The 26272-nt window shown below is 49.4% G+C and overlaps 1 protein-coding gene across 4 annotated transcripts in view; it reads right to left on the bottom strand.

The window, feature by feature from the left end:
• SGSM1 (small G protein signaling modulator 1) overlaps positions 1-26272 on the bottom strand; it is a 95722-nt gene that overhangs the window by 56227 nt on the left and 13223 nt on the right. For 3 of the 4 annotated variants that reach the window (XR_005214021.1, XM_037817088.1, XM_037817090.1), the window contains exons 3-8: positions 9774-9849; positions 7049-7211; positions 4792-4944; positions 1137-1204; positions 716-861; positions 464-595 (exon numbers count right to left, since the gene is read on the bottom strand). Coding sequence is in view for 3 of the 4 variants with exons in the window: in XM_037817088.1 (XP_037673016.1) it covers positions 464-595; positions 716-861; positions 1137-1204; positions 4792-4944; positions 7049-7211; positions 9774-9849 (738 nt within the window). In the remaining variant the exon portion in view is untranslated. Of the gene's footprint in view, positions 1-463; positions 596-715; positions 862-1136; positions 1205-4791; positions 4945-7048; positions 7212-9773; positions 9850-20334; positions 20467-26272 lie in introns of all 4 variants that reach the window. The other variant, XM_037817089.1, reaches the window with a different exon arrangement.

Genomic DNA, 26272 nt, shown 5'->3' with positions numbered 1-26272 from the left:
GGTACAATGTAAATGTTTGCTGAATGAGTGAGATCAAGAGTGGATGGATAGATAGATGGTTGGGTGAGCAGGTGGGTGGACAGATGGCCTGGCAAATAAATGGACAGATGTATGGATGTATGGAAAGATGGACAGATGGAGGAATGGATATGGGAGGCAGATGATGGATGGATGGATAGATAGATGGATGAATGGATGGATATAAATATAGGTAGGTGGATGGATGGATGATGAATAGATGGTTAGATATACAGATTGGAAGAGGGTTGATTGGTTGCCTGGCTGGAGATAGTGGCATATGTATGAATGAATGGATGGATGGATGGATGGGTGGATGGATGGGTAGATAGATAGATGGATGGATGGATGGATGAGCAATATGAGCCAGAGGGAACGCCTTCTCTATAACCTGCAGCCAGACCCCCAGTGGAAGATCCTGTCTGGGCCCAAGATCAACTCTCACCGGCTGAACCAAAACGTTGTTCTTGCCATAGAGCAGTGTGGCACGGGAGTTCTGGTGCAGAGATTCCACATAGTCACGGGCGGAGAGGGACGGCCGGTCGTCCATGCTGCCACTTGAATGCCTCTTCTGGATCTGGTAGTATGGGGGAGGGGGGTAGGAACAGAAGGCCTGGAGTGACCTTCAGGGCCCCTACCCCAAGTTCTGGGTCTTGGCCCCACCCCCTCCCAAGGTCCCACCATCCACCCTACTCACGCAGAGGGCCGGCCGCTTGGTGGGCGAGTCCTGCCGCAGGTGCGAGCTATGGATGCGATGCCTCTGGACAAGCTCATCAGCTGAGGGGTCAGTCCAGAAGTGATCTGCAGTCTTCATCTTGGTATATTCCAGGGCACAGGGCCCCACTGCGGAGCATATGGGGGCTGGGAATCAGGGGTCCTGAAAGTGCTGCCCTCCCATCTGCCACCTGAGGAGCTACCCATTTCACTTCCCATCTCCCTCCAGCCAGCTAGGACACCCCAGCTAGGAGAGACAGGAACAAGGTCCTGAGAACAAGAGGCAGTGAGCAGGTAAGTTTTGATGAGTGAGGCTGTACTGAAATGAGAGATGCCCCCAAGAGGTATGCCTGGGAGTTGAAAACAGAGACTCCAGATGAAGCTCAGCACACCGGACCACTTACCCAACAAAGATGCAAGGATGGGGCCATCCACAGGGTCCATGAGGAGAGCCTCCTTCTCATAGTATTTACTAGCGAGAGAGGAAAGAACATGCAGGTTTGGATGGCGGCCAGCAGAGGGCGCACAATGGGTTATGCCTAGTGGTTAAGGGCAGATGAAGTGGATCCAGTTCCCTGTCTTGGTCTCTGAGACTCAGCTGCCCCATCTGTAAAATGGGGATAGTAATAATATATCTCATAGAGCCGATGAAAGGACTTTTAAGAGATAGACAGACACACACTAGATAGAACGCAACTTAGCGTGGTGCCTGGCACCATTAATACATGGTCAAGACATAGCTCTAATGAGAAAACAGGAATAACACTTAGGAGGCTGCCTGGGCACAGCTGATTCTATCTACTTCGACTGCATTTCCATTTCAGATGTGAATTCACTTAGAGGCTCAGATGATGTCTGCCTTCCTAATATTACTGACGCAATAAAAAGCCGTTCAGCTGCACTGTGTACTGAAAGGCTGCGTTAATAGCCTTTCCTGCCTTGACATCTAATGTTGATGCTCAAAAATATCCCCTGACCTCCAGCTCTTCAAAATAACATTTGATGCCAACAACCCAATGTTCGCAATCAGTGTTTTTGTTCTGGTTTGGTCTGAGTTGTGGTGTACTGGATTCTAATTCCTTAAAAACTCATGTAATCTAGAAACTAACAGAATTTCGGGGGTGGAAAGGATCTTGTTCCTACCTCTCAGGGGACCTCAGGACCAGAGAGGGTAAGTGACTTGCTGGAGGCTACACAGCCGGCGTGTGCTGGGGCTGTACCGAGCTTGCTCAACTCTTCCCTTCGTACAGCAGATGGTGAAGGGCCCAGAATTTGGAGCCAGACAAGCCTCGGTGGGAGCCCAGCTTGGCCACTTCCTCCCTTGCTGAGTGTACCTGGGCAGGTGACTCCCTCTCTGGGCTTCAGTGTCCTCAGTTGTAAACTGGGGAGGTTGACCTGCCAGGTTGCTGGGAGGATTAAATGATGACATGCCAGTATAACAACAGCCCAGGGCCTGGAGAGGAAGGTGTGCCAGTTTGAAGCTGTTAAGGACCTCAGAAGAGCCACGATCTTTTAATCCAATATTGTGGGGTGGGACCTTTTAATTGAATAATTCCATGGAGATGTGACCCCCCCCCATTCAGCATAGGTCTTGATTAGTCCTTTAAGAGAGCTTACAGAGAGAAGGAGCTCAGAGAAGCTGAGAGAGACATCTGGAGACAAGCTAAGATATGTAATCCAGAGTTTGCCCCCAGGAGAAGCTAAGAGCCAACACAGACCCAAAAGCTTGGAGATGCAGACAGAAAGATGTTTGCAAAGCTAAGAGATGAAGCCCAGAGTTTGCCCTGGAGAAGCTAAGAGGGGACTCCCAGATGATTAGAGAGAGAAATGCCCTGGGAGAACAAGCAAGGATCACAGGAGCTGCGAGAGAGAAGCTAAGAGAGACAGAAGCCCAGAGACATTTTGGAGAAAGCTATTTTGAAACCAGAACTGGGAGCAAAGGACCAGCAAACGCCAGCCATGTGCCCTTCCAGCTGACAGAGGTGTTCCAGATGCCATCGGCCTTTCTTCAGTGAAGGTATCCTCTTGTTGATGCCTTAGTTTGGACAGTATTATGGCCTTAGAACTGTAAATTTGTCATTTAATAAATCCCCTTTATAAAAGCCAATCTGTTTCTGGTATTTTGTATAATGGTAGCTTTAGCAAACTGGAACAGAAGGACTCACTAAAGGGAGGCACTATCATTACAATTTTACCCGAAAGAAATCTATCAACTAGAGTGTTGGATAAGACAGAAATGACATGCCTTGGACATGCTCAGTATCAAGTCTATACATTTTGGCATCAACTCTGAAGATAATACTTTGAAACACCTTCCACTCAGCCCCACAGTTCCCATCCCCAAATCAACAGTGTTACATGATAACAAGCCTTGGGAATGCTGCCTTGAAGAAAAGCAGGTAGAGTTGGGAGGACAATGGAACTAGAAGGGGAGCACAAAGAAGTTTCTGTTGGATGATGAGTTTCTTTGGAACAGTTCTGCATCCTGATGGTGGAGTTGGTTATACAAAACTATACATGTGTTAAAATTCCCCAGAACTGTCTACCAAAAAAAAAGACAAAAAAAAAAAAAAAAAAAAAACCCACAAAAGATCACTTATAAAAATGGGTGAAATCCAAATAAAGTTTGCAGTTAAATTAATAGTACTGTACCAAAGTCAGCGTCCTGGCTTTGATCATTGTACAATCGTTACATCAGATGTTATCATTGAGAGAAGCTAGGGATACATGAAAACTCTCTGTACCAATTTTGCAACTTCTATGTGAGTCGAAAATTCAAAGAAAAGTTTTCTAAAAAAATAGCACTGCTGCTCAAATAAAAGAGTATTTCCTTTCTGACCAACTTATTTAGCAGGAAAACACAAGGTCACATGCTGAAGGCTACATAAGGGGAAAGAGGACAGAGGCACATTATAATTACTAGAAGATGAACAGGCACACCGGAGCCAGGATTTCTTGCAGTTCCTCAAACATGCCTTCTTGCCTTCCAGGCCTTTCACCTGCTGTTCTCTCCACCTGGAACACTCTTCTCCCCATCCCCTTCACCTGCACAATACCAAAAACCCTTCAAATTGAAGCTTCAAACACTCACATCTTCCAGGACACTTTCCCTCACCGCCAGGAGGGAATTAAACGGCACATACCCTTTGGAACACTTATCAAAAATATGGTATTTGCCTGTTTTCCCTGCCAGAATGTGAGTTAAGTGAGGGGGGGGATTTTGCTCTGTAATTTCATGCATATTTTCCTAGCAAATGGGTCAAAAATGAAAAGATAATAATAATACCCAGTGTGTGTGAAGATGTGAAACAGCCACTTTCCTACACTGAAACATGGAGAGACCATCTGCTGTTTCTTTCTTTCTCTTTCTCTCTCTCCCACCCATCTATCTCACCCCCCGCCCTTTCTTTTTGCCCTCTCCAAGGGCTGGGAAGGAGTTCTGGTTCTGAGGAATCTCAGATTCTAGGACCATCAGTGGCTACCCACTCTCTATGGGAAAATGTCTAAGCTCTTCAGCATGACAGACCAAACCACTGTATCCCCAGCATTTAGATTATTGCCTGGCACATAGTAGGTGCTCATTAAACATTTGTTGGATTAATGAATGGATTCCCAGGAGAATTCATGCTATAAAACCTATACTCCAGGCTTATCTGAGTTAGGGATAAAAATATAAAGTCTCACTACATATTTCCAGAATGTTGTGCCACTACCAAATCCCCTTCTCACCTCGTCTCTGGAGTGGCAGTAATCCCTATCCCATTTTCCAAAAGAGGCAAGAAACACTAACAGACTCTTAATTCACAGAAGAGGAAAAAACCCCAAGGCTCCCTATATGCCATCCTAAAAGACACTGCATTGATTTTAAACACCTGTCTCTTCCCCAGGTGCTAAGTTAGGCTAGTTCCAATGGACTTCATTTAATCACTTTCAAATGAAGTACAAATCACAAGGAGGAAGAAAACAAAAAACCAGAAAGCCGCTTTGGGCAAGAGGGTGCAATTCCCACAGCGGCCAGCAGGTGGAGGCAGAGCACACCCAGGTGTCCTTTCTTCCTACCTGCTGTTTTCCACAAGGTAATGAACAATTTTATCCAGGACTTTCTCAAACAAGGCTGTGCGGATCCACAGGTGCTTGATGGCAAGTGGGGACAGGTTAGGTAGCTTTGGCAGCTTCCGCACATTCTCCTGGAGGCCCTGGATTTGGTTCCGCCTTCAAGACAAGAAAAGTAGAGCAGAGAATTCACAAAAGAGGAAAACCAAAGGACCAATGTACAAATGGGAAAATGCTCAATCTCCCTAAGAAACAAAGGAATGGCAAATAAAATAATAATGAGAGCTCACATTGCTCCTAGCAAATGGGTAAGGTGATGACAAATAGTAATACCCAATGTGCATGGAGATGTGGCTACCAGATACTTATACGCTGCTGATAGACAAGCCAGATTCTCAGATCTCATTATAGTCCTCTCCCTTACCCTCTTCCTCCTACCCTCCCTCTGTCCCTTCCTCTCCCTCTCCCTTTCCATCTCTGTTGGCAAGGATTGCTGGCCAAAAGGAGTCTGAGATTATAGATCCTTCAGTGGCTCCCCACTGCCCTTGGGATAAAGTCCAAGCTCTTTAACATGACAGGCCAGGCACTCCAAGAGCTTGCCCTGTTCACCCCTGCTACTGCTCCCCTTACCACTACCCCCTTCTCCTACCACAATCCAGCCAGATGGAGACAGCTACAGCCCTGAGGCTGCCAGCATCTCATCTGAGCCTTTCTTCCTGCAGCATCTTCCTGGTTTCTCTCACTGCCCCACTTCCAGGCCAGTCCCTTCTCACTCCTTAGGCATCAGGGTGGACATCTCCTCCTACAGGAGGCCCCCTCAGCCTCCTGACTTCCTGCTCATGGTTCTGTATTCCCCTTCACACTGTGATCTCGAGGGCCTGGGACTAAGCAACTCACATACGTATTTAAAATAAAATATTTACTGAGTGTCTATCACATGGCAAGCATGGGTCCTCCTCATGGCTGTGTCCTCAGAGCCTAGCACAGTGCCTGTGCAATATGTTTATGAATGAGTGATTGTATGCATGAATGTTTGGCTCTCCCTTACCACCTGGCATGGGAGTCTCTAATTTCTTCAGTATGGGAGGCCCTTGAAAGTCCAGCCCTTTCAGACATTATCAGTAAACCCCTGGGAATTTAGCAGACAGATGGATCAGCAGGTGCCCTGAGGACCAGGTGGCTGGAGAGTCAGATTCCAAATGGGAGCTAACAGAGCCAAGCCCAGAGCTATGCCCACCATGCATTTTGGCCAGCAGGCCTGAGCAGACAGGGCCTGAAGGGCAAAAATAGGAGCTGCTTCTTTTCCAGTGAAGCTGGGTGATCACCCAGGGCAGAGATGGCAAACACATGGCACACTAGTCTTTCTCTCCCTTCCTCTGCCCACGACAGACATGGCTAATCAATCTGTGCACTCTTTCTCATGAAGCTGAATTGCAAATTCAGAACCCTTCACAACCCATTCCTCTGGGAAGCTGCTACCATCAACTGGAGGTAAAACCTATTAGCCAACCTGGAACAGGCTCCAGGATGGGGGGCTAGCTGTGCAGTTGGGACTCCAAAGGGGTGGCTGTGATGCAAGTTCTCATATGTGTTCTTACTCACCCATTGAACTTCCCCTAACATACCCAACCAGCCACCAAGATGAGCAAGTGAAGCTACCTCCCCCTTCAATGGTTGCATTCAGGGTGAGGTTAACCAGAGAGCTTAGTATCTGGTTCATGCAGACAGAAACCAAACTAGTTTTATGCGATTTTGGTCACATTCCATTCAGAACAGGGATTGGTAAACAATAAGAACTTATTCATTGAACCACTGCTTTTTGGGTATTTACCAGGTGCTAAAGCATGGCCCCAGACTCTGGGGACATAATGGAGAATAACACAGATGTAGCCTCTGCTCTCACGGAGTTCAGGGTCAAGTAGAGGAGAGAGATGACAATCAAGTAAACAATAAAAAAAAAAATGAATGAATAGATAATTACAGATGGTGACAACACGTAGGCAGGGAGCTGTACCCTACTTATCTAGGGGAAGGTCTATAGGACAAGGAGCCAGCTACAAAAGATCAGAGGAAGGGTGAGTTGGGCCTTGGGCAAAGGGGACAGCAGGTGCGAAGGCCCTAGGTGGGGAACAGCCTGGCCGGCTTGAGGGACAGACAGACCAGTGTAGCTTCAGCTTAGAGCCAGGGCCACCTGGAGCCTGGGGAGGAGTGTGGACGCCCTCGGGGGTTCTGCCCCAGCCCATGCCCTGGGCCCTGCACTCACGTGCTCTCAATCAGCTGCTCCAAGTCCTGGACCTTGCGGCTCAGCTCCTCGGCTGGTGGGAAACTCTTGCCCACCTTCATGAAGAGAGCCGCAATCTTGTTGCTGCGCAGAAATCCAGCCGCCCGTCGCCGCAGCCCATGCAGGATGCACGCCTCCACGGCCGCTGCAGGGACACAGTGGTCAGCAGGCCCTGGCCTGGCCACACTCCCCAGCACCCAGCCCGGCTTGGAGCTTCAGGTAGACAGAGGCGCCTCAGAGAGCTGGCGCCCCAGAATCATGAAAGTTATGATGGCAGCAGCACAGCAGAAAGTGCACAGCCTTTCCCCCCTCCACATCTTCCAAAGGGGACAGGAGAGCTCAGTGGTTAATCCATACACATTGCTCAAGGACACGCCATCTCCGTTCACTGTGGGCAATTATCTGCTCCCCACCAAGCCTCAGTTTCACAATAAATGGATGGAAAATACTTAGCACAGATCCTGGCCCATTCCAAGTGCTTTATGAATGTTAGCTCTTATCCCTGTCTAAGGGCAGGGAGAATGGACCATGAGACTGCCGGGTTTTATCTGGGTTAAAGAATCATCATCATTGTGGTGATTAGAGCAACAGGTGACATAGACTGATCTCATACAATCCTCACCACAGTCAGAGAAAAAAGGAAAACCATTCACATGGGCCAGGTGTGGACACTGAGGCTCAGACAGGTGAACTGACTTTCCCAGGGACACACGGCAAATAAGTGAGGAAGCCTGGGTTGAAACCCAGGTCTGAGCCCAAGGTATGCTCATAACACTTCTGCTTCCATGAAGTGCCTTTGTAGGGAATACTATGTCCTAACTTCCCCATTTCTGTGCTTTTCCTGGAGGTCCTGCCCAGCCCTGCTCAGAGCAAGAACCTGGGTTGTAGTCCAGGCTCTACCACTAACTTGCTGTGTGACCTCAGATAAATTGATTCCCCTCTCTGGGCCTCAGTGTTCCCTTCTGGGAAATGGCCCCATGCAGGCCATTTTGACTGCCCCCATCTTATTTCTAGTACTTTTAGCCTTCTACTAAGTATCTTCTTACCTTCTGTCTCACAGAGCAGACTGGGAGCATATGGTGGTACACAACAGATGCATAATCAATATTTATTGCTAATGTGAGTATATAAGAGCCCTTCTTTACTGGGCATCTGCTGGATGTCAATGGGAAGGTTTACCTTACCTAATCTTTGCAACAAAACTCATGAAGTGAGCTATCTAGTCTTCACCATTTCACAGATATGGAAATTGGCACTCCGAGGGTTAAAATCTTGACCAAGGGTGTCTTATGTGTAAGGAGAAATATGGTCACTTTACTGATAGCAGGTGAGAAGTTTGGGTTTAATTGTTTTTCTTTATCGTTTTTCTGTTTTGTTTGGTTTATTTATAGCAATTACCTGCCTTTGAATGAATGCCCACATATTGCCTGATCTACCCACAGATTTAAAATATGCTGGGTGAGGCTCTTAAGCATCTTAATTTCAACTTACATACATACTTTTCATCTGTCTATATTAAAATAAGTTAATTATTTATTCAGATTTTGTAAATATTGTTCCATTCTTTCTGATAATGGTTTATCAAAAACAATGGATAAAAGGAACCTCAAGGAGATTCTTGGGGCCTCATTTACTGTCAACAAATATCTTCCAGACACTTTGATCAGAGTTTGAGAATAATTATCACTTTCATCACTTGCCATTTCTCTGAGTTTTTATTTGGTAGGTATAATTAGCTAGTTCTGAAATGGACACACATATTATTTTATTTGCAAATAAAAATGTCCTGGAGAAAAGAAAAAGCTAGAAATAAAAAAATAAATAGACACACACAAATACATACATATAAGTAATATATAGGTGTGTGTATACATGTATACATACGTATATCTGATTTAAGTAAACATGTCCACCATGTTGGGGGAAAAAAAGATCTTGCCCAAGGTCCCCCAACGAGGAAGTGGCAGAGATGAGCATGACCGCAAGTCTATCTGCAAAGGGGTGAAGTTCCCTCAGTGGCCTCAATCAGACCACGAGAAGGGAATGTGCCCTTAGTTATGAGACATCCCAAATGTTAAATGAAAAGCTTTTCAGAGAGAAAGACTGAAACACTCCCACTTATGTGTACACAATGATTATGAGCTGAATCCTGACTTTAGGGACACACAAAACACGCGTCTCTAGCCATTGCGAAAGTACAGTGAGAACCTGACAATGAGGTTATTTCTGGAATCTTGTGAGCGTAACTGGTTCAAGGAGATGAGGTCTGAGTCATACTCTGAGCCTCAGGCCTGCCTTCCTTGCTGAGCCAGCTGGACATGATCCCTATTTTTAAATAAAGTCCCCAGTCGATCCTCCCCCTTTACCCTGACAACTATCTCAGGTAGAGAGGGTAAAGGACACTGACCCCAGTCCCCAGATGCACAGTCACTTGCAGCAGGCAGTGTGGGTCAGTATTAATTGAACTCACAGGGCAGGGGAGATGAAACCTCCAGCGTTAACCACAGTTACTGCTTCACAGGGGTGCAGAAGTCATTTTTAATTTCTCCTTGATACTTTTCTGGATTTTCAGATTCTCCAAAGGGAATCTGAAAATAACTACAGAGTTACAAAGAAAAAGCTAGGCAAGAAACACTGCTCAAAGGTGCCACTTCCCCAAGACAGCCCACAAAGAGGCCCCGTAATAAGACCACAGGCCACGACTCACCACAGAAGGAGAAGATGTGGCTGCTGTCTTCGTGGACAAACTTGCGTGTGACGGCCTCCTCCATGATCTGCTTCACCTGGAAGACAGAAGCAGCTGGAGAGGGAGAAGCAAAAGCCCCAGCCGGTTAGCTCCCCACAGCCTGTTCAGGTTGTTTGTGATGTTTCGGTGACTGATTTCCTTCCTCTCATGTCTTTTGTAGGTCTGAGGTCTGTGACAGCCACAAGCTTTCCATTTTAATTATTGTTTCAGGCTATTTGCATGGCTGGCTGCACACAGGTGCGGCACCTGGCACCACCTCCTTCCCTCTCCCAACTCCATCCTGTCCTCTACTGTAATTCCTTCAGGGCATGGGCCACTATCCCTGTTCTGTTTATTCATCTGTTGAAAGTCTGCCTCCCTCTTCTAGAGCGTAAGTTCCATGAGAGCAGGGATCTTGTCCGTCTAGTTCCCGGCTGTATCCGCGGAGCCTAGAACAGCACCGGCTGCAAAGCTGGTGTTCAGTAATGTGTTTTCTAAATGAAGGGATGAATGAATGGGTTAAACAGTGTGTCACAGAAGCAGGAGGATGCAGTATGAGAAATCGGCCTGGAGACCTGGGTTCAAATCCCTGCTCAGGCACTTAACAGATGTGTTTGTGATCTCATTTTGGGAAACTGAGGCTCAGTGAGGTGAAGCAACCCTCCCAGGGAGGTAGACTGGTCCAAATTGGAGCCAGAATTCCAGCCTGGGTCTGGGTGTTCTTTCCATCACACTTACTCGCTCAATAAATATTCCCTGAGGACAGGGGACACTGCCCTGACAGTTCAGCAAGTCTCTGCCTCCCGGAGTTGACCCTGGGTAACCTGAACACTCCCTGATCACCCTGGCTTCTGGCCCCTGCTCTTCCTAGAGTCACGGTGGGACTCTGGCAAAGCCCCATCCCTCTCCAGGCCTCAGCATCCCCAACTTGAGAGTGAGGAGGTCAGCAGAGATGATGCTATAGTCCGTTCCAGCTCTATATCAGCAGGACTCTAACATGGGGGTAAAGGGAGCTGGGTGCTGGAATCACCCCCAACCAGCCTCCTGCTCCCTTCCCCAATCCCGTTTGAAGATGGCCCCAGGAGCTCACGGTCCCTCTCCCTCTTCCTTCTGGTTGCCTCCAGGAGAGGAAGACAGAACCCAGAACATCCCTGGCCACATTCTCCGGAAAAAACACAGCAGTGCCTGCCCCAGAGCTGGCAAGCTGCCCCTGCCACACACAGCCAAGTCAGCACCCTGCCCGTGAACAGCTCCCAACCTCCCAGCAAGCCTCAAGCTGGGCTTTGCCAGTGGCATTTCTAAGCCTCAAAACGATCTGGTGAGGACAGTGGAACTTGTCCCTCTTCCTAGACGTGGAAATGGAGGCTTAGGGAGGCAAAATAGCCCACCCAAAGCTAGGAAGCAGCAGGATTCAGATTCGAATTTACAGCATCTTTTCCACTCTGACTCTCCAGCTGCCTTATTATCCCAGACCCTCTACCTACTAGCTGTGTTTCCTCAGGCAAATCACATCACCTCTCTGAGCTTGGTTTTCTTTTCAGTTAAAAGTAGTTGTAGGAATAGGACCTGCCTCAAAGGATTATGGTAGCACTGAACCAGGTAATGCACTTCACATGCTGAGCACAGGGTGTGACATACAGTGTGCCTCCAATAATGTTAGCTGCATGCAGTTTATCCACTCTACCTTAAAACTCACCTGGCCTCCTTCTGCTATTCTGGTTTTGGCTGAAATATCACCTGTTCAGCCAATTAACCACCACCCCCTGCCCCCCACCCCCAGGTTTCCATAGCAGCAGCTTTTGTAACACCCATTAGGCTTGTAATGATTTGGTTAGCACCTGTCTTCCCCGCCAGGCAAGCACTCTGGGCACCCCTAGCTATGGCCCCATCACATAGTAGGTGCTAGACAGGTTACTCAAGGAGTGAATGGCTTGAAGAGTCATGATCGACTTCAGCCTTTGGGAGAATATTTTGACTGCAAAACTGCTTTCTTGTCACCATAGTTGAGGGGTCACAGAACAGAGACATAATTACCCTATTAGCCCTGACTGTCAAGGAAGGAAACAGATTCATAGTCACAGAAAGTAGATTACAGGCTACCAGGGGCTGGAGTGGAGGGAGTGATTGAGGAGTTACTGCTTAATAGGACAGAGTTTCTGTTTGGGATGATGAAAGGTTTTGGTTATGGACGGTGAATGTAATCAATACCACTGAATTGTACATTTAAAAATGGTTAAGATGGCAAATTTTATGTTATATATATGTTAACACAATAAGAAAGAAGAAAAAAAGAACTAGCCCGATTAAGCTTGAAGGGGAAGCCCCACCAATGGCAGCCTGTAGAGGGTACAGCTTTGCCTGGAAGATGAGTTTGTAAGAAGGCTGAACACAGAAAACAACAACTGACAGTTGTATGGGGTGACTGTGTCACAGTTCGCAAAACTCTCCTGCCTCTCTTGTCTCAGGGAATCTTCTCAACAACTTCAGGATTACACTCTCCCTATAAGGAGAGGAAACTGAGACTCTGAAGGAGGACTGTTCGACAAGATGGCACAACTGGAAAGTTCCACTGGCAGGCCTGGCACCTAGGACTTCACACAGACCCCTTCAAAAGAGCAGGGGTCAGCAAACATTTTCTGCAAAGATCCAGAGAAGAAATATTTTGGGCTTTGAGAGTGGTCTCTGTTGCAACTACTCCACTCTGCCACGGTAGTGCAAAATCAGCCATAGGTGAGATGTAAGTGAATGGCTATGTGTTCCAATAAAACTTTATTTACAAAAACAAGCAGGGGGCCACATTTGTTCTGTGGGCTGTGGTTTGCTGACCCCTGAGCAAGAATGTTCAGCTCCTCCATGCTGGTCTAGTTCACAGTTCTGGCAGAGGAAGCTGTTCCTCCCTATCCCCTGAGCCATGGCCTGGGTTGGCTGCCGGGGTGGTCTACAGCTGAGTCCAGCTAGCAGGATCAGTGCTAATGTCGCTGAGCACCCCACGCACACAGCAGGCCTCAGCTCCTCCCAGCAGCTGGCCCCTTCTTAAGCAGGCTGCAGCCCTCCTGCCAACGCCCTCCTGTTCCTTGGTGGTGGCCATCTGCCTGTCGCTCTCCAGAAGCATCTGCCCACATCCTCCCCTGCAGTGAGCACAGTGGCCACTAGGTCACATCTGTTCTACCACAAAGGCAAGCTGTGAACTTCCTCAGGACATGTGTTACCCTCCCCCCCACAGCCCCCACACTCCTCCTCTTTCCGCCTTTCTCTCAGGGAAGAGGGCAGGGGAGCTGAGCCTTGGGAAGTTCTGACTGCTACCAATTAGAAGATGCAGTCAGGTGGCCCCTCCCTTTGAGGGTCTCAGTTTACCCTTCTTGTCTCAAAGACCAGCCAACTCCCACTTTCTAGGATGCCCTAACTGCCTCCCATTCCTTTCCTTTGCAGTTTCATCTTCTGCCCTTGGGAATCTGATCCTGCAAACTGTCACCTCCTCCAGCATCCTCCTCCTCCTCCTCCCCATTATCTTCACTCTCTGCCAGGAGCAGGTGAATGAATGAACTCATCCTAAGCTGTACCTGTCTTCACTCACCATACCCCTTGACTGCCTTGTGAGAGTAGGCTCTGTTTTATACCTACTTCTCAGGAGATCAGACTGAGAAACAGAGAGATTAAGTAACATGCACAAGGTTACATAGCTAGTGGGGGCAGAACGGGAATCTAAACCCATGCTCTTAACTGCTACACCTAAAGCATCAACCAATGGTTGTCTCTGTAAATAATAATAATACTCCTTATTTCTTATGTGCCAGGCACTGTCCTAAGCCAACATAACATGCCCTATGTAATCCTCCTAATATCCTTTCCAGGTAGCCACTGTCATCCACTTTACAGTCAAGAAAATTGCAAAGCTCAGAGTTGTCAGTTACAAGGTCACCGGTCTAAGGTTTACTCCAAGGGGAGCCTCTTTCCACTGCACCCTGCCTGATATCTAGGTCAGATGTGCTAACTCATCAAGCTCCAAACCCTTGAACCATCTTAAGACAGCTGAAGGCCTAGCCACAGGCAGGGCCCTCAAGCAGGGACTCCAGGAGTTCTCCCTCGTAAGGGCACCTACACTGATTTCAGGGTGAGGCGAATGATGTAATTAGTAGTTCTGCCCTTACCACTTTATCTGGAGGGTAAAAACATTGATACATTTATTCTTCATCTCAGTGTAAACAAGGATGGGGCCAGGGCTCTAGTTTCTATGTGTGCAGGAGAACCTAGCCAAGCAAAATTAAAATTCAGAGGTCAACTGATAGCAAAACGGTGGCCAGATGAATGTTCAGGGTCTGTGTGCTGATAACAAGAGGCCTTCTGGGTTTGGGGGGGTAGGGAAAGTTTTAGGGTACAGGGGCCATGAGACCTAGAGACGGGAAGGAGAGGGCACTGGGGGACATGAGAACATCTCTGATCCCTGCCTGGCTCTTTGGGCAGGTTCTGGTGATGTGGGAGACACTGCAATGTGCCGCCCAAACCCCCATTAGGACCAGAGGCTGCCCACTGCTGGGAAAGCTGCTGGAAGGTTCTCAGCTGTCAGTCCCTTAGGGGGCATGGGATTTCCTCAGCTGCCCAGAGCACCTCACCAAGCTCTCCCCCTTCCCAGGTGGCTCACATTCAGTGACTGATGCATGTGGGGCATAAAGGCCACTCACTGCAACTCAGGCAAGCTCTGAAGGGCCATCCCAGCTCCCCATGGAACTCCCCGCAGGGCTGGCTGAGGCTTCCACTGAGACCACATCACGGCCCAGTTTCTCCCTTGGCCCACTCCTGCCGGCTTCACTTTGCTTCCATGGGTGTTGATCTCAAGAGCAGCCCTAACAAACCTCCTGCCTGCTGACCTCTGTCTCAGAGTCTGCCCCCTACCAGGGACTGCTCAGCTGCAGAGCGGACGTGTCTAGGTAGCAGTCAACAAGGACAGGTGCCAACACCAGTGGCTCCAAGCTGGGCAGTGAGGTGGGAGGCCAGCCCCTATCATCCTGAATCCCCCACGCCCTCAGTCAGTCCCCAGGCACTGAGGGAGCAGCCACAGAGTGCACGGTGTGGACAGGGGTGGAGGCAGACAGCTCTGCCCTTGAGCAGCTTCTATCCAATGAGCCACAGGGTAGGATGAGATAAGAGAGGTACAGGGAAACTGCCAGGCAGTAGAGCAGGCTGCTCAAAGCCAGCTCCCCAGAACAGCAGCATCAGCCTCTCCTGGAAGCTGTTTAGAAATGCAAGTTCTCAGGCCCCATCCCGGATCAGAAATTCTGGGGACTTAACAAGCTGGCCCAGGTTACTCTGATGCACGCTCAAGTATGCGAACCATTGCAGTAGAGAATTTGGGGGCAAGGGAAGGAGAGGAGGGAGAGTGGAGGAGGAGAGGGAAGGGGGATTGGCAGGATATGAGACAAGGAGCTGTCCTGAAGTTCCTTGGGAAGGAAAGCACTTGGTGGCTGCAGCTCCTGTTCCGGGACCCTTGCCACGGAGCTGCCACCTCTTTTGGTCCTGGTAATCTCACTTCCTACCCCTTCCAGGCTGGGGGTGGTACGGCTCCTGGTTCCCCAGTGCTACCAGCCATGGGGTGCTGCACCCTCCCTGTGGTATCCGTGTATCTTGCCCCCCTGCCCTCATCAATAGCCCCTTTATTAAACTTGCCTTGATTTACTGAGTTTAGGGGAGCCACCTGATTCCCGCTGGTGTCCTGACTACACATACCTCATACATTGTCTCAAGTCCAAACTCTATAGAATAGAGAAGGTTCTCTGTTTACAGATGTGGATCCTGAAATTCAGGAAGGTTCAAGCCCTCTCCCCAGGTCACATACCTCAGAAGCTGCTGCAGATATCAACCCACAGCCTTCTGATTCCAAACCTCTTACCCTAAGAATGGGTAGACTAGCCCCACCCTTTCACAAATAGCATCTCATTTAATCCTCACCATGGCCTTGCAGGGTGATAGGTCCCCACTTTACAGAAGAGGAAACTGTGGCCCCGGGTGGGACATGAACTGGCCAAACTCACTCAGGAGGTGAGTGGCCACGCTGGGCTTTGAACTTTGAACACAGGTCTTTGTGGCTCTAAATTCACACCACAGCCATCGCCTCCATGCTATTCAAACCAGCTGTGATTCCTGGGCCACAGCTTAGAAGATCACACAGGCTGCAGTGAGCCAGAATGCCTTGCAGCTGCTGCCCCAGACACCTCCACCCAGGGTTCCCTGGGCTCTGCTGGCTTTCAGTGTGGATCAAGTCCAAGGCCGGGTCTGGGGACTTGAGATGTGGAGGGTGCCTGACCTGATTTTCCAAGTTTCCTTCTGGGCCTGCCTTGCCCTCTTCCCTTCCTGCCCACAGAGGGGATGGGTCTCTCTGGTGGCAGGAGCTGGTGGCCACCTCTTTCTCCCTGCAGGGCAACAAGGCCTCTTCTGCTAGGCTCTTGCTAATCACCAGTCTTTTTAATTTCCTCTCCTGGCCTCTCCTGTCAGCCTGTTATTAATTTCTGGGGAGGTGTTCTGGCTGATAGCTAGGACCTAGCAGAGGTGGGGAGGGGTCCTCCCTTGCTAGAGCCCCATCCCCAGGCTGAGAACTCTACCCTGGCTGCTGCATCCCCAACTCCAACACCCTGTCCACCCCAGAACCATTCTCAGTAGGTTGTTTCACACAGAAACTGGAGTCCAATTTGAACCAAATGGTTTCGTTATTACCCAGCCCAGAGTAAGAGTGAATATTTGAGCGCCTACTATGTGCAGGTGCTTTAAACAGATTACCTCATTTAATCCTCAAAAGAACATTATCCTCTCCATTTTAAAGATGAGTAAACTGAGGCTCAGAGAGTATATGCAATTTTCTCGTGGTCATACAGCCAGAAGGAGGCACAGCCAGGACTTGAAGCCTAGTCTGTCTGAGGGCCTGACCCAGAGTTCTGCCTCCAGCTCCACCCAGTATTGGGTCAGGCCGTCTGAAAAATGAGGGTGCTGAGAAACTGGTGAGAAGCAATTCCTCAGTTCCTTCCCACTTGGGGACCAAAGGGAATGCTGAACTGGGAGTCAGGAGACCTGCACTGCCTGGACCTGCTCTGCCAACCACACCCTGTGGGGACCTTTCGGGGGAGGGAGGACATCACAGTCAAAGCGGTACTCCCTCTCCAGCATCCATCTGCTGCACACTTCCAATATCTGCTTGCACACCTCCAGTGACAGGGAACTCATTCCTTTTGGAACCAGCATATTAGAAAGACAATAAGTCAGGAGGCAGCTGAGAGAGGCTAAAGAGCCTGGAATTTGGAGTCACTGACCTGGGGTCAAATCCCTGGACACTTGTTATACACAAGTGTCTTTGGACACGTTTTGCCATCTGTAAAATGAGGTTGATGATGGTAAGCGGCTCTGTCTCATCAAGGTAATATGAGTCCTGAAAGAGATTGTGGAGACAGTGCCCGCCACATAGTAGGGATTCTACAAGTGTGATGACACTGATGGTCCTCTTCACTGCCTGACACACAGTAGGTACTCATTAAATGTCAGTTAGGTGAATGGACAAATGCTAAGGAGCCTTTCAGCTCCATTCTACCCACCCTGAGCTTCCCACCCCATAGCCCAGGGCCTAGCAGGCCTCTGGGGTTGTCACCAGTCCTGCCCTCACCCCACCTCTGGCCCCACCCTGCAACCATTCAGAAACCAGCCTGCCCTCTCACCAGCCACCACTCCCTCCACCTGCAAATATTTAAACAGCATAAAAGGAGGATTGATCTCAGGAGGGAGTCAGGGCAGGCCAGGCACTAGTTCAAGGCACATAGGCAGGGAAATCCAGGCCACTCTGCAAAGCCGGAAGGGGAGCTTCTCAGGGCTCTCAGGCCTGCCCTTCCCTCTCCCCTCCTTGCACACGCCCATACCCAGGTACTCTCATGCAACCCACCTTGAGCCCCACCTTGCTCCCAGTCAACTCCCCACTCTTCCCTGCCTCCCCACTCAAATTTCCTGGGTCCACCTCTCTAAGCTACAGATGGCAATAACACCCCCCACTGTGCAGGGCGGTAGAAAAATAATGGAAAATATAGTCAGAGGGCTCCAAACAGGATGCAGCACAGTTGGTGCCAAACAAAAGCACTTTCTCAACGTGAATGAGAACAAGAGCTTGGAATCCACTAGGCCAAGCCCAGGTTCAAACTCCAGCTCTGCCCTGAGATGGGCAACCTTGGGCCTCAGTTTCCTCGTCTGTGAAACGGGGGTGCTGCCCACCTCCAAGGACTGTTGTGTGACGACTCCATGAGTGAAACACTCGTGATCCTCAAACCAGGGCTGGGCCCGCTGTGAGAGTGCTGGGTGAGCGGCCGCCCCAGACAGCCACACCTGCCCCCAATGCATACAGGAGTTGGTTCAAACGTGGCCTCCTGGGAGGGGCTCCCTCATACATGCCCCTCTTTACCCTTTACCCTGCTTTACAGTTTTCTTTAGGACTTACCACATCTGTGAGTTCATACCTTTAGTGTCTCTCTCTCCCAAGTAGACCACAAACCTGGGCACACAGCAGGAGTTCAATATATGCTTGGTGATTATATTAAAGTTACTAATAGCAGCAGCCAATACTGAGTGAGCCCTATTTCAGACAGTGCCCTAAGCCCCTTCTTGACTGACTTCCTTTGATTTGGGTTTAAGGCTGGGGTTGGCAATCTTTTTCTACAAGCAATCGGAGAGCAAATGTTTCAGGCTTCAGAGTAGGGTTGCCAGATAAAATCCGGGATACCCAGTTAATTCTGAACTTCAGATAAACAAAGAGTACTTTTTTTTTTAGTATAAATATGTCCCAAATATTGCAAAGGGCATACTTTTATAAAACTTTACTTGCTGTTTCTCTGGAATTCAAATTCAACTGGGTCTCCTGGATTGTTATTTGCAAAATCTGACAGCCCCACTTGCAAGGTCACAGACAGTCTCTGTTGCATGGCTTTTCTTTCCTTTTCATGTAGGACCCTTAAAATCTGTAAAAAGAATCCTTAGCTCAAGTGCCTTACAAAAAACAGGTTGGATTTGGCCCCCAGGCTGTGGTTTGCTGAGCCCTGGTTAAAGCACCTGCTCTCTGTCTTGACTCAGAGTGGCCTGTCCCCCCACTTCGGGTGGCTGACACCCAGCAGGAAGAGGGGTAGCGCAGGTGAGGTGAGTAACACTGCACCAGCACCCTGCTTAGGAGTGACGGAGGCTCCCAGGCACCCTGACTCTTACCTCTATTCGCGTGGAGAGGATGGTTAAATTAGAATGCCCATGCCCAAAGGGCCTGCAGGGTAGCTTTAAAAATAACCCTCGGCATGTGGGGCAAGTGAGGAAAAGAGGGGGTGACTCAAAGGCTCCTCAACTCCCACTGGGGAGAGGAGGGTGAGCAGAGGACAGCTTGGGCCTCCCTCACAGATGCCTCAGACCATCAGGACAAAATGCTGACACTTGAGCGACCCAGCCATCTGAAGCCCTGCCTTGGGGCGCTGGCCCTTGGACCCCAGGTAACCAAAGGCACTGTGTGCTCACCTCTTGTGCCTCTGCTCTCATGGTGCCTTCCACCAGCTGCCCCTCCCTGCATGCTCCAGCTGGCCAGCTGCCACTCAGGCTTCAGGCCTCTGCCAAGGACACGCCTCCTCCTGGGAGCCTCCCTGGGTTCTCCAGACCCCACCCTCCACCCGGGAGAAGTGTGCTGCTTCCAAGGTCTCTAACACCTGCCGTCCCAGCACTCAGCACATGAACCCTAGCCATTCATTCCCTCAGTATTTCTTCAGCATCTCCTGCATGTCAGGCACCAGGGAGAAAACACACATAGTCCCTGTCCTTACAGAGGTGATGTTCAGAAAGATGAAAAGACATGAACTAAATCACACAAATGAGCAAATAATTACCAAGTGAAGCCAGTTCAAAGAACATGGTTCCAGGAGAACAGATAGCAAAGAAACCTGAACTAACAGGGAGGGGGGTGGTGGTGGTCAGGGAGGGCTTCCCAGAGGAGGTGATGCCCCAGAGCTGAAATACAAGTAGAAACCAATGCTCTGGGCCTCGGCTTCTCCAAATCTGAAGCAGAGGGAAAAAGGTCTCCCCTGCCACTGCCCCCACAGAGCTGCCTTGGAGCGCAAAGGAATGAACAGATGTCTGGACAATGTGGCAGGGAAAAGCACTGTCTGGAAATAGCTGGCAACGTTGTATTTTTTTTTTTTTAAGTTGTTATGGGTGAGGCACGCAGGAGGTGAGAGTCGGGAGGGGCTGGAGCGGGGCTGGTGGGAGAACAACAGGAATATTTTGGGAAGCTCCAAAGCACAGATGCAAACAAACCCTGGTGGTGGGGCAAGGCAGGGGGGTGGGGGTGGGGGGAGATGACTTTGCCCAGCAGTGGTGAAAGTTTCCATCCTGTGGCCCAACCTCTCTTTCCTGCCAAATCCGACCCCTGCCCCTTCCTGCACCCCCAGCTCTGGTCACACATGCTATTCCTTCTCTGTGTCCCACGTGATTCCTGCTGCCTAGCCTTTGCTCATGACATCCCCTCCATCTGATGTCCCTGCCCATTCCTTACCTCCGTCTCCAGCTCTGGAAAAATCTCCCAATCCTCTAGGGCCAGTTCATTTGTCCTTCTCCTCAATCCCTCCTGAGCTCCCCACTGAGTTGATGTGGCTCCTCCTCTTCCAAGCTCCTAGAGTAAAGCCCACTGCAAAGGTCATAAGCATTGGGCTCCGAAAGCAGACTTCAGAATTCAAATTCCAGCTCCTCCATGCACTAACTGCATGCTCTTGAGCAAATCATATCCCTTCCCAGAGCCTCAGCTTTCCCATCAATATAATGGGTGGCAATAGCTTCTGCCTCAGGGGCATAAGATAACACATTTAAAACATTTTAAACACAATAGCTGCCACATAGTAATTGCTCTGTACATTGGTTTTAAGTCCTCAAAACCAGCACTTATTTATGAAGTGTTCACCGTGTGCTTGGCACAGTTCTTAGGGACATTATCTCATCTGGTCCTCATGGTAACTTGGTAAGGTGGGTACAATCACCCTCCCCATTTTACAGATGAGGAAACTGAGTCCCAGTGATGTCAAAGAACTTGCACAAGAGCACACTTGCCAATGGCAGGGTAGAGATTAAAACCCAAGACTGTCTGCTTTTTGCAGACCTGGCATACAGGAGGTTCATTCATTCATGCATTCAACAGAAGCCTAAGGGTGTTTCCCACATGCCAGACACTTCACACACCTGAGCCCAAAGATTCACAACAACCGTGCAATCTAGGTGTCACTGTTACTATTCCCATTTTCCCAACCAGGCAGCTGACCTGGGAGGGGCATAGATTACCCAGCCTGGGATGCAAATCCAGGTCTCCTTATGGGAGCCTCGGGTGGCCCTAGATAGGGACTTGAGAAGCTGGCTGTCCAGTGGCCAACGCTCCTGCTTATTCAGTTCACTGCAGCCAAGCGTCATAGTTGCAGCCGACTCTGCTCCCAGAGCCCTGTTCCAGCTGCTCCTGCCAGCTCCACCCCCACCCCTGGCCTCCTTCTTTCACGGCCCACCACTCCTGGCTCCCTCTCCCTGCACATGGTGATTCCCTAACTATGGTAACAAAAAGAAATGCCCTTTCCTCAATCCGCTGCTAATGGTGGATGCTGGCAGGGAGGGGGACCTTTCAGCAAGCATGTTAAGCACCTCCTTCTAAACCAGCTCCTCCCACCCTAACCTCCGATGGGCTCCGGGATCTTTGTAAAGCCATCCCTGCCACCTCCACCATCGGACTCTTGGGGTTCCAGGAGATGGGCACCCTCAGGCACACATAATCCCCCCCCCCCACGCCACCTTATCTGAAATGTCACTGGGTGGGACGTTCAAGTATCTGCCTTGGGAGCACCCAAAGGCCTCCTGCACCAGAGATGGGCTCTGGGGACCCACTGGGGGTCCCATGCACAGGGAGGGTCCACCCCCTCTGCAGAGGCCCTGGTGTAAAAACATGTTCCACATCCTTACATAAGTTTCCCTGGAGACCTCTGAGCGCTCTTGCAAAGCCAGTCTCACTCACCCCCATCTCTGTGTTAATCTGCTTCCCTGTCTGTCTTCGTGTCTTTGCATGCACATATCTTGTTCTTTCCATGTCTCTGTGTTTCTTTATCGCTCTCTCTCTCTGATATGCACATGCGCACACCCACACAGACACACACAGAGACACATTTCTACTGGCTCCCCACGGCTCTCAGAATAACATCGAACCTCTCTCCTCCCAGTCTACAAGGCCCAACACACCTACCCTGCCCACCCCACCCCACCCCCATCCACTGACCCATCTCCCTCTCTTCTCTTCTCTGCTCTCTACTCCCTTAGCTTTACACAGACTCTCCAAGCTCCTTCCTGCCTTAGCACCTTTGCTCCTGCTTTCCCTCTGCCATCTTCCATATCTTTGTCATTCAGCACCCAGCTCAAATGTCACCTCCTCAGGGAAGCCCACCCTGACTGCCCCAAGTAAACTGCCTCCACCCCACCCACCCCAGACTCTATCACTATTGTTTTCTTATCATTTGCTGATTCTTCCAATTTATGCATCTGCTTGCTTGTTTACTGCCTGTCTCTTTCCTTGAGACAGTCAGCTCCAGGAGGGCAGGGACCTCACCTGACTGGCTCACGGCTGCCACTTCAGCACCCAACACAGAGCCTGGCACACATCAGGAGCTCAGCAAATACTGGTCAACAGTTAAAAGCTTCCTTTCCTGGAATCTCCCTCTCACTGGCAGTTCCAGGACAGACTTGCCCCACCCCTCACACCCACACACTTCCACCCTGCCTGAGGCATCCACACAGCATGGATAATGACAGAAAACCCACAGAAGCCTGTCCTTCTACAGTTCCATGGGACGGCAGGTGGAGCACGGGTAGGGGACCTAAAATGATAAAGCCACAGCATGTCAGTCTTCACAACATTAGTCAAATCCTCTCTCCAGTTCCTCCACAACCAGCCCTAAATGAGGCTGCTCGGGCTTGCAGGAGAAGCAGATGCCTCCAACTTGGTGGCTGGTGGCCCGATACCAGCCAGCCTGGCCCCGGTTAATCATTTACTGAATTACTATAAATAGGCATCAGGCACTGTTCCCAAACAGTTTGAAAACCATTCAAGCTGCCTCCACCTGACAGGAGGGGTGTTCTGGGGCCGAGAGTGGGATTCCTACAAACAGGCCTCCCCTTGCAGCCCTGCACAGGTGCCTCAAACACCCCTAAGAAAAAGGCATCCCCGGGTCCTCATTCTGGAACATCCACCTGGGGGCATATCGGACAACACCCCATGTACAGCTGGTGGAGCTCTTAGCTGCCCCCCTCTCCCCAACCCTCGCAACCAGCCACCCTCCATCCTCCATTCCCAGACAAAAGGCCCACGTGTTTCACACTCACAGCCCACACCCTGGAGACCATCGGCTTTCTTCCAGGTGCTCTGCCTGCTGCTGTGTGGGTCTGGGCTCACCCAGAAATACACCCCATCTCTGCAGACCCACAGGCTTCCTGGATGAGGAGGATGCACAGGCTCTTGAGCAGGCCAATGGGGTTCGCAGCTGGTTGCTTAAAAACACACACAGAGTGAACCGAAGAATGGACTTAACCACTCCTTCCCTACCTTCCAAGAAGAGCAGTGGAATGTTGGGTCTAAGGGCTGCGTTCAAATCCCACCGCCCTTTCTGTGTGACCTTGGACAAGTCACTTTACTTTTCTATGCCTCAATTTGCTCATCTTTAAAATGGGTATAATAAATTGAACCTACCCCCTTCCCCCACCAGGTGGTTTTTGTTCTTTTGTGTGTGTTTGCAGGGGGCGGGGGGTGTTGTTTGGCTGTTTTAAAGATTAAGTATGCTAATGCATGTAAAGCATTTAGCACAATCCCTAGAACACAACAGAACTGTCTGGAAATGCTCTATACCTGTGGCGTCCAATACGGTATCACCAACCGCATGTGCTATTGAGCACTTGAAACATGGCTAGGAAAACTGAGGAACTGAATTTTTAATTTAATTTAATTTAATTTAATGTAAATAGACATAGGTGTCTGGTGGCTACTATATTGGACAGTGCAAATCTGGAACACAGCAGGTGCTCCTTTTATGCTAATCATGATTATTATTAAGCTTGTTGTTGTTGCTGTTGCTGTTGTTATTACTATCAAAAAACTCACTGGTTTAGAAATTAGCAGGCGCCAGTTCATTCCTGAGCATGCTGAGGACAGGAGATGATCATATTCATTTCTGTTTCTAGTATCTTGCAGGGTGATTCTGAACCACCTGGGCTATGGACTCCTTAAAGTTGCTGGTGAAAGCTGGGGATCTTCTCTCCCTAGAGCAAACACTCAGTGTTTATTCGATTTCAAGGGTTTGCATGCCCTATAGTAGGAATCTCTGAGCCAGCAACACTGGGCACACAGTAGGTCCTCAGGCAGCACTTGCTAAAATGGGATCATAGTCTGGCATGGAACTCAAGAGTGGACACTTTCACTGTTAGGGGCTGAGCTCCAAATGTAGGTGCCATCACCCCTAGCTTAAGCAAGTTTTATTAGGGTTTATCCAACTAGAAACGGATAGAGCTGGCTAACCTACCCTGTTCTTCTGCTTCTCAGCTGTGTGACCCTGGTCCAGTTTCTTAACCTCTCTGAGCTTCAACTTCCCATCAGTAAAGAAGGGTTTATATTTGTACCTACTACATAACATTGCTTTATGGATTGAATGAAATAAAGCAAAGCACTTAGAGCAGTGATTGATAAAGAGCAGCTGCTATAATCCTAATTTATTAACCAAGCATAATTTAATAAATATCAATAATTAAGGAGAAATTCATTCAATGCTCCAAGTATCACCAAGTCTCTTGAACTGGGTCTCAGTGTCTCATCTGATTTTTAAATGGGGACTTTACTCAGATGCACCTGTTGCCACAATTTGAATTGCTTCAAAATTTTGCAGGGAAAAAAAGCACAAAAATCCATTCATCTCTCATCTTCTTGTACCACTAAAAGAAAGATGAGTATCTTGCCTCCCACCCGAGTTTAGCTCTCTTAGCCACCTTGCTCAGGGGCACACGGCAGATAGGTAGCAGGGTCAGGAGGCCCCCGAGGGTCTCTGACCCTCCTTAGGCTGGGGATTATCTCAAGGGGGCCACTAGGCTCCCAGACCCAGACAAAGGACCCAGCTGCCCACCCAGGCTGGTATCGCAGCCAACTAAGGTTCAACCCTCCTGCCCAACTTCCACTTGAAGGCTCATTCCTTTGAAACCCCAGAAATATACCTTCTCATTTTATAGCACTGCCTGCCAGGAGGAGAGACTCCCAGGGCTGCACACTCCCAGCCCAGGACTTACCCAAGGAGGACAGGATCCCATACTGAGAGCATCTGCAATTTCAGATGGGACCAGAAAGGGCAGCAACATCTCCTTCAGCAACGGAGTCTATCTCCCAAGTGGGTGAGCCTGGCACCTCCATAAATACAGCTGAATGCCTGATGGTGATACAGTAACAGCACTGCTGCCCAGCAGGCGAAGCCCTCACTGTATGACACTGCAGGAAACTGAGGCCAGAGAGGTTCACGCAGACACAAAACGGCAGGACCACAAATGGGACCCAGGGTTGCTCAGTGCCAAAGTCTGGCCCTTTCCACCATTCCATACTCTCAGCATAGCTCAGAATCCCATGTGGGTTTTTGGTTTTTCACTCCAGAGTAATGCAGATCAAGGTCCTGGAGCCAGACCCCTGGGCTGTCCCACTTACCAGTTACTTGCCATCTCTGTGCCTTAATTCCTCATTTATCTACTTATTTCCTTTTTTATCTACTTCTTGGGGTATTGGGATAAGTGAATGAGGTCATCCATATAAAATGCTCAGTAAATGCTGTTTTAAAAAATCTTTATCCCATTAAAATAACTTTAGTTCAGCCCTTGTGTTCTTGAAGTCCTCCCCAAAGGACTTATCGATCAGCTCCTGGGTTTTAATACATCTTAAATACAGACTTGGCAAACTCAGAGTAAAGATGGGAGATTTGGCTCTTAGAAAGTAAGAGTTAGATCTAGCCAAGTCAAATGAGTTGAGGTGCTTAGAATCCTGCAGTCGCCCTACCTCTACTGAGAAAGCAGGAGAAGGAACTTGCCAGGGCCACACGGATTGTGAGGGGCAGAACTGAGTCTCCTTCGGTCTCCTTGCTTCCATCCTGATAGAAACGCCTTTTCCTACCTGCCAACCAGCAGCAAATGCGACCCCAGCTCCCTGAACACCTCATCAGGTTGCTGCAGGGGCAGACCCAGCCCAAATGCACAGGGACACAACTAAGCAAGAGAGCCAGGGTCCCTCTGCCACCTGTCAGAGAAGCCCATCAACATCAAAAGCTCCTGGAAGTTTCCAGGAGCTTCTAGCCAACACTCCCATTGTGGGTCCTTAGCCCTGTGCAGAGTAACCCCTATGCACATACTGAGGTACCTGTATACTGACCCAATCTAAAGGCAATCAGCTGGGT

This window comes from Choloepus didactylus, chromosome 23, assembly GCF_015220235.1.
Source record: "Choloepus didactylus isolate mChoDid1 chromosome 23, mChoDid1.pri, whole genome shotgun sequence".
Classification (NCBI taxonomy): Eukaryota; Metazoa; Chordata; class Mammalia; order Pilosa; family Megalonychidae; genus Choloepus; species Choloepus didactylus.
Note: the sequence above shows the minus strand (reverse complement) of the source record. Positions and strands in the feature narration are given on the sequence as shown.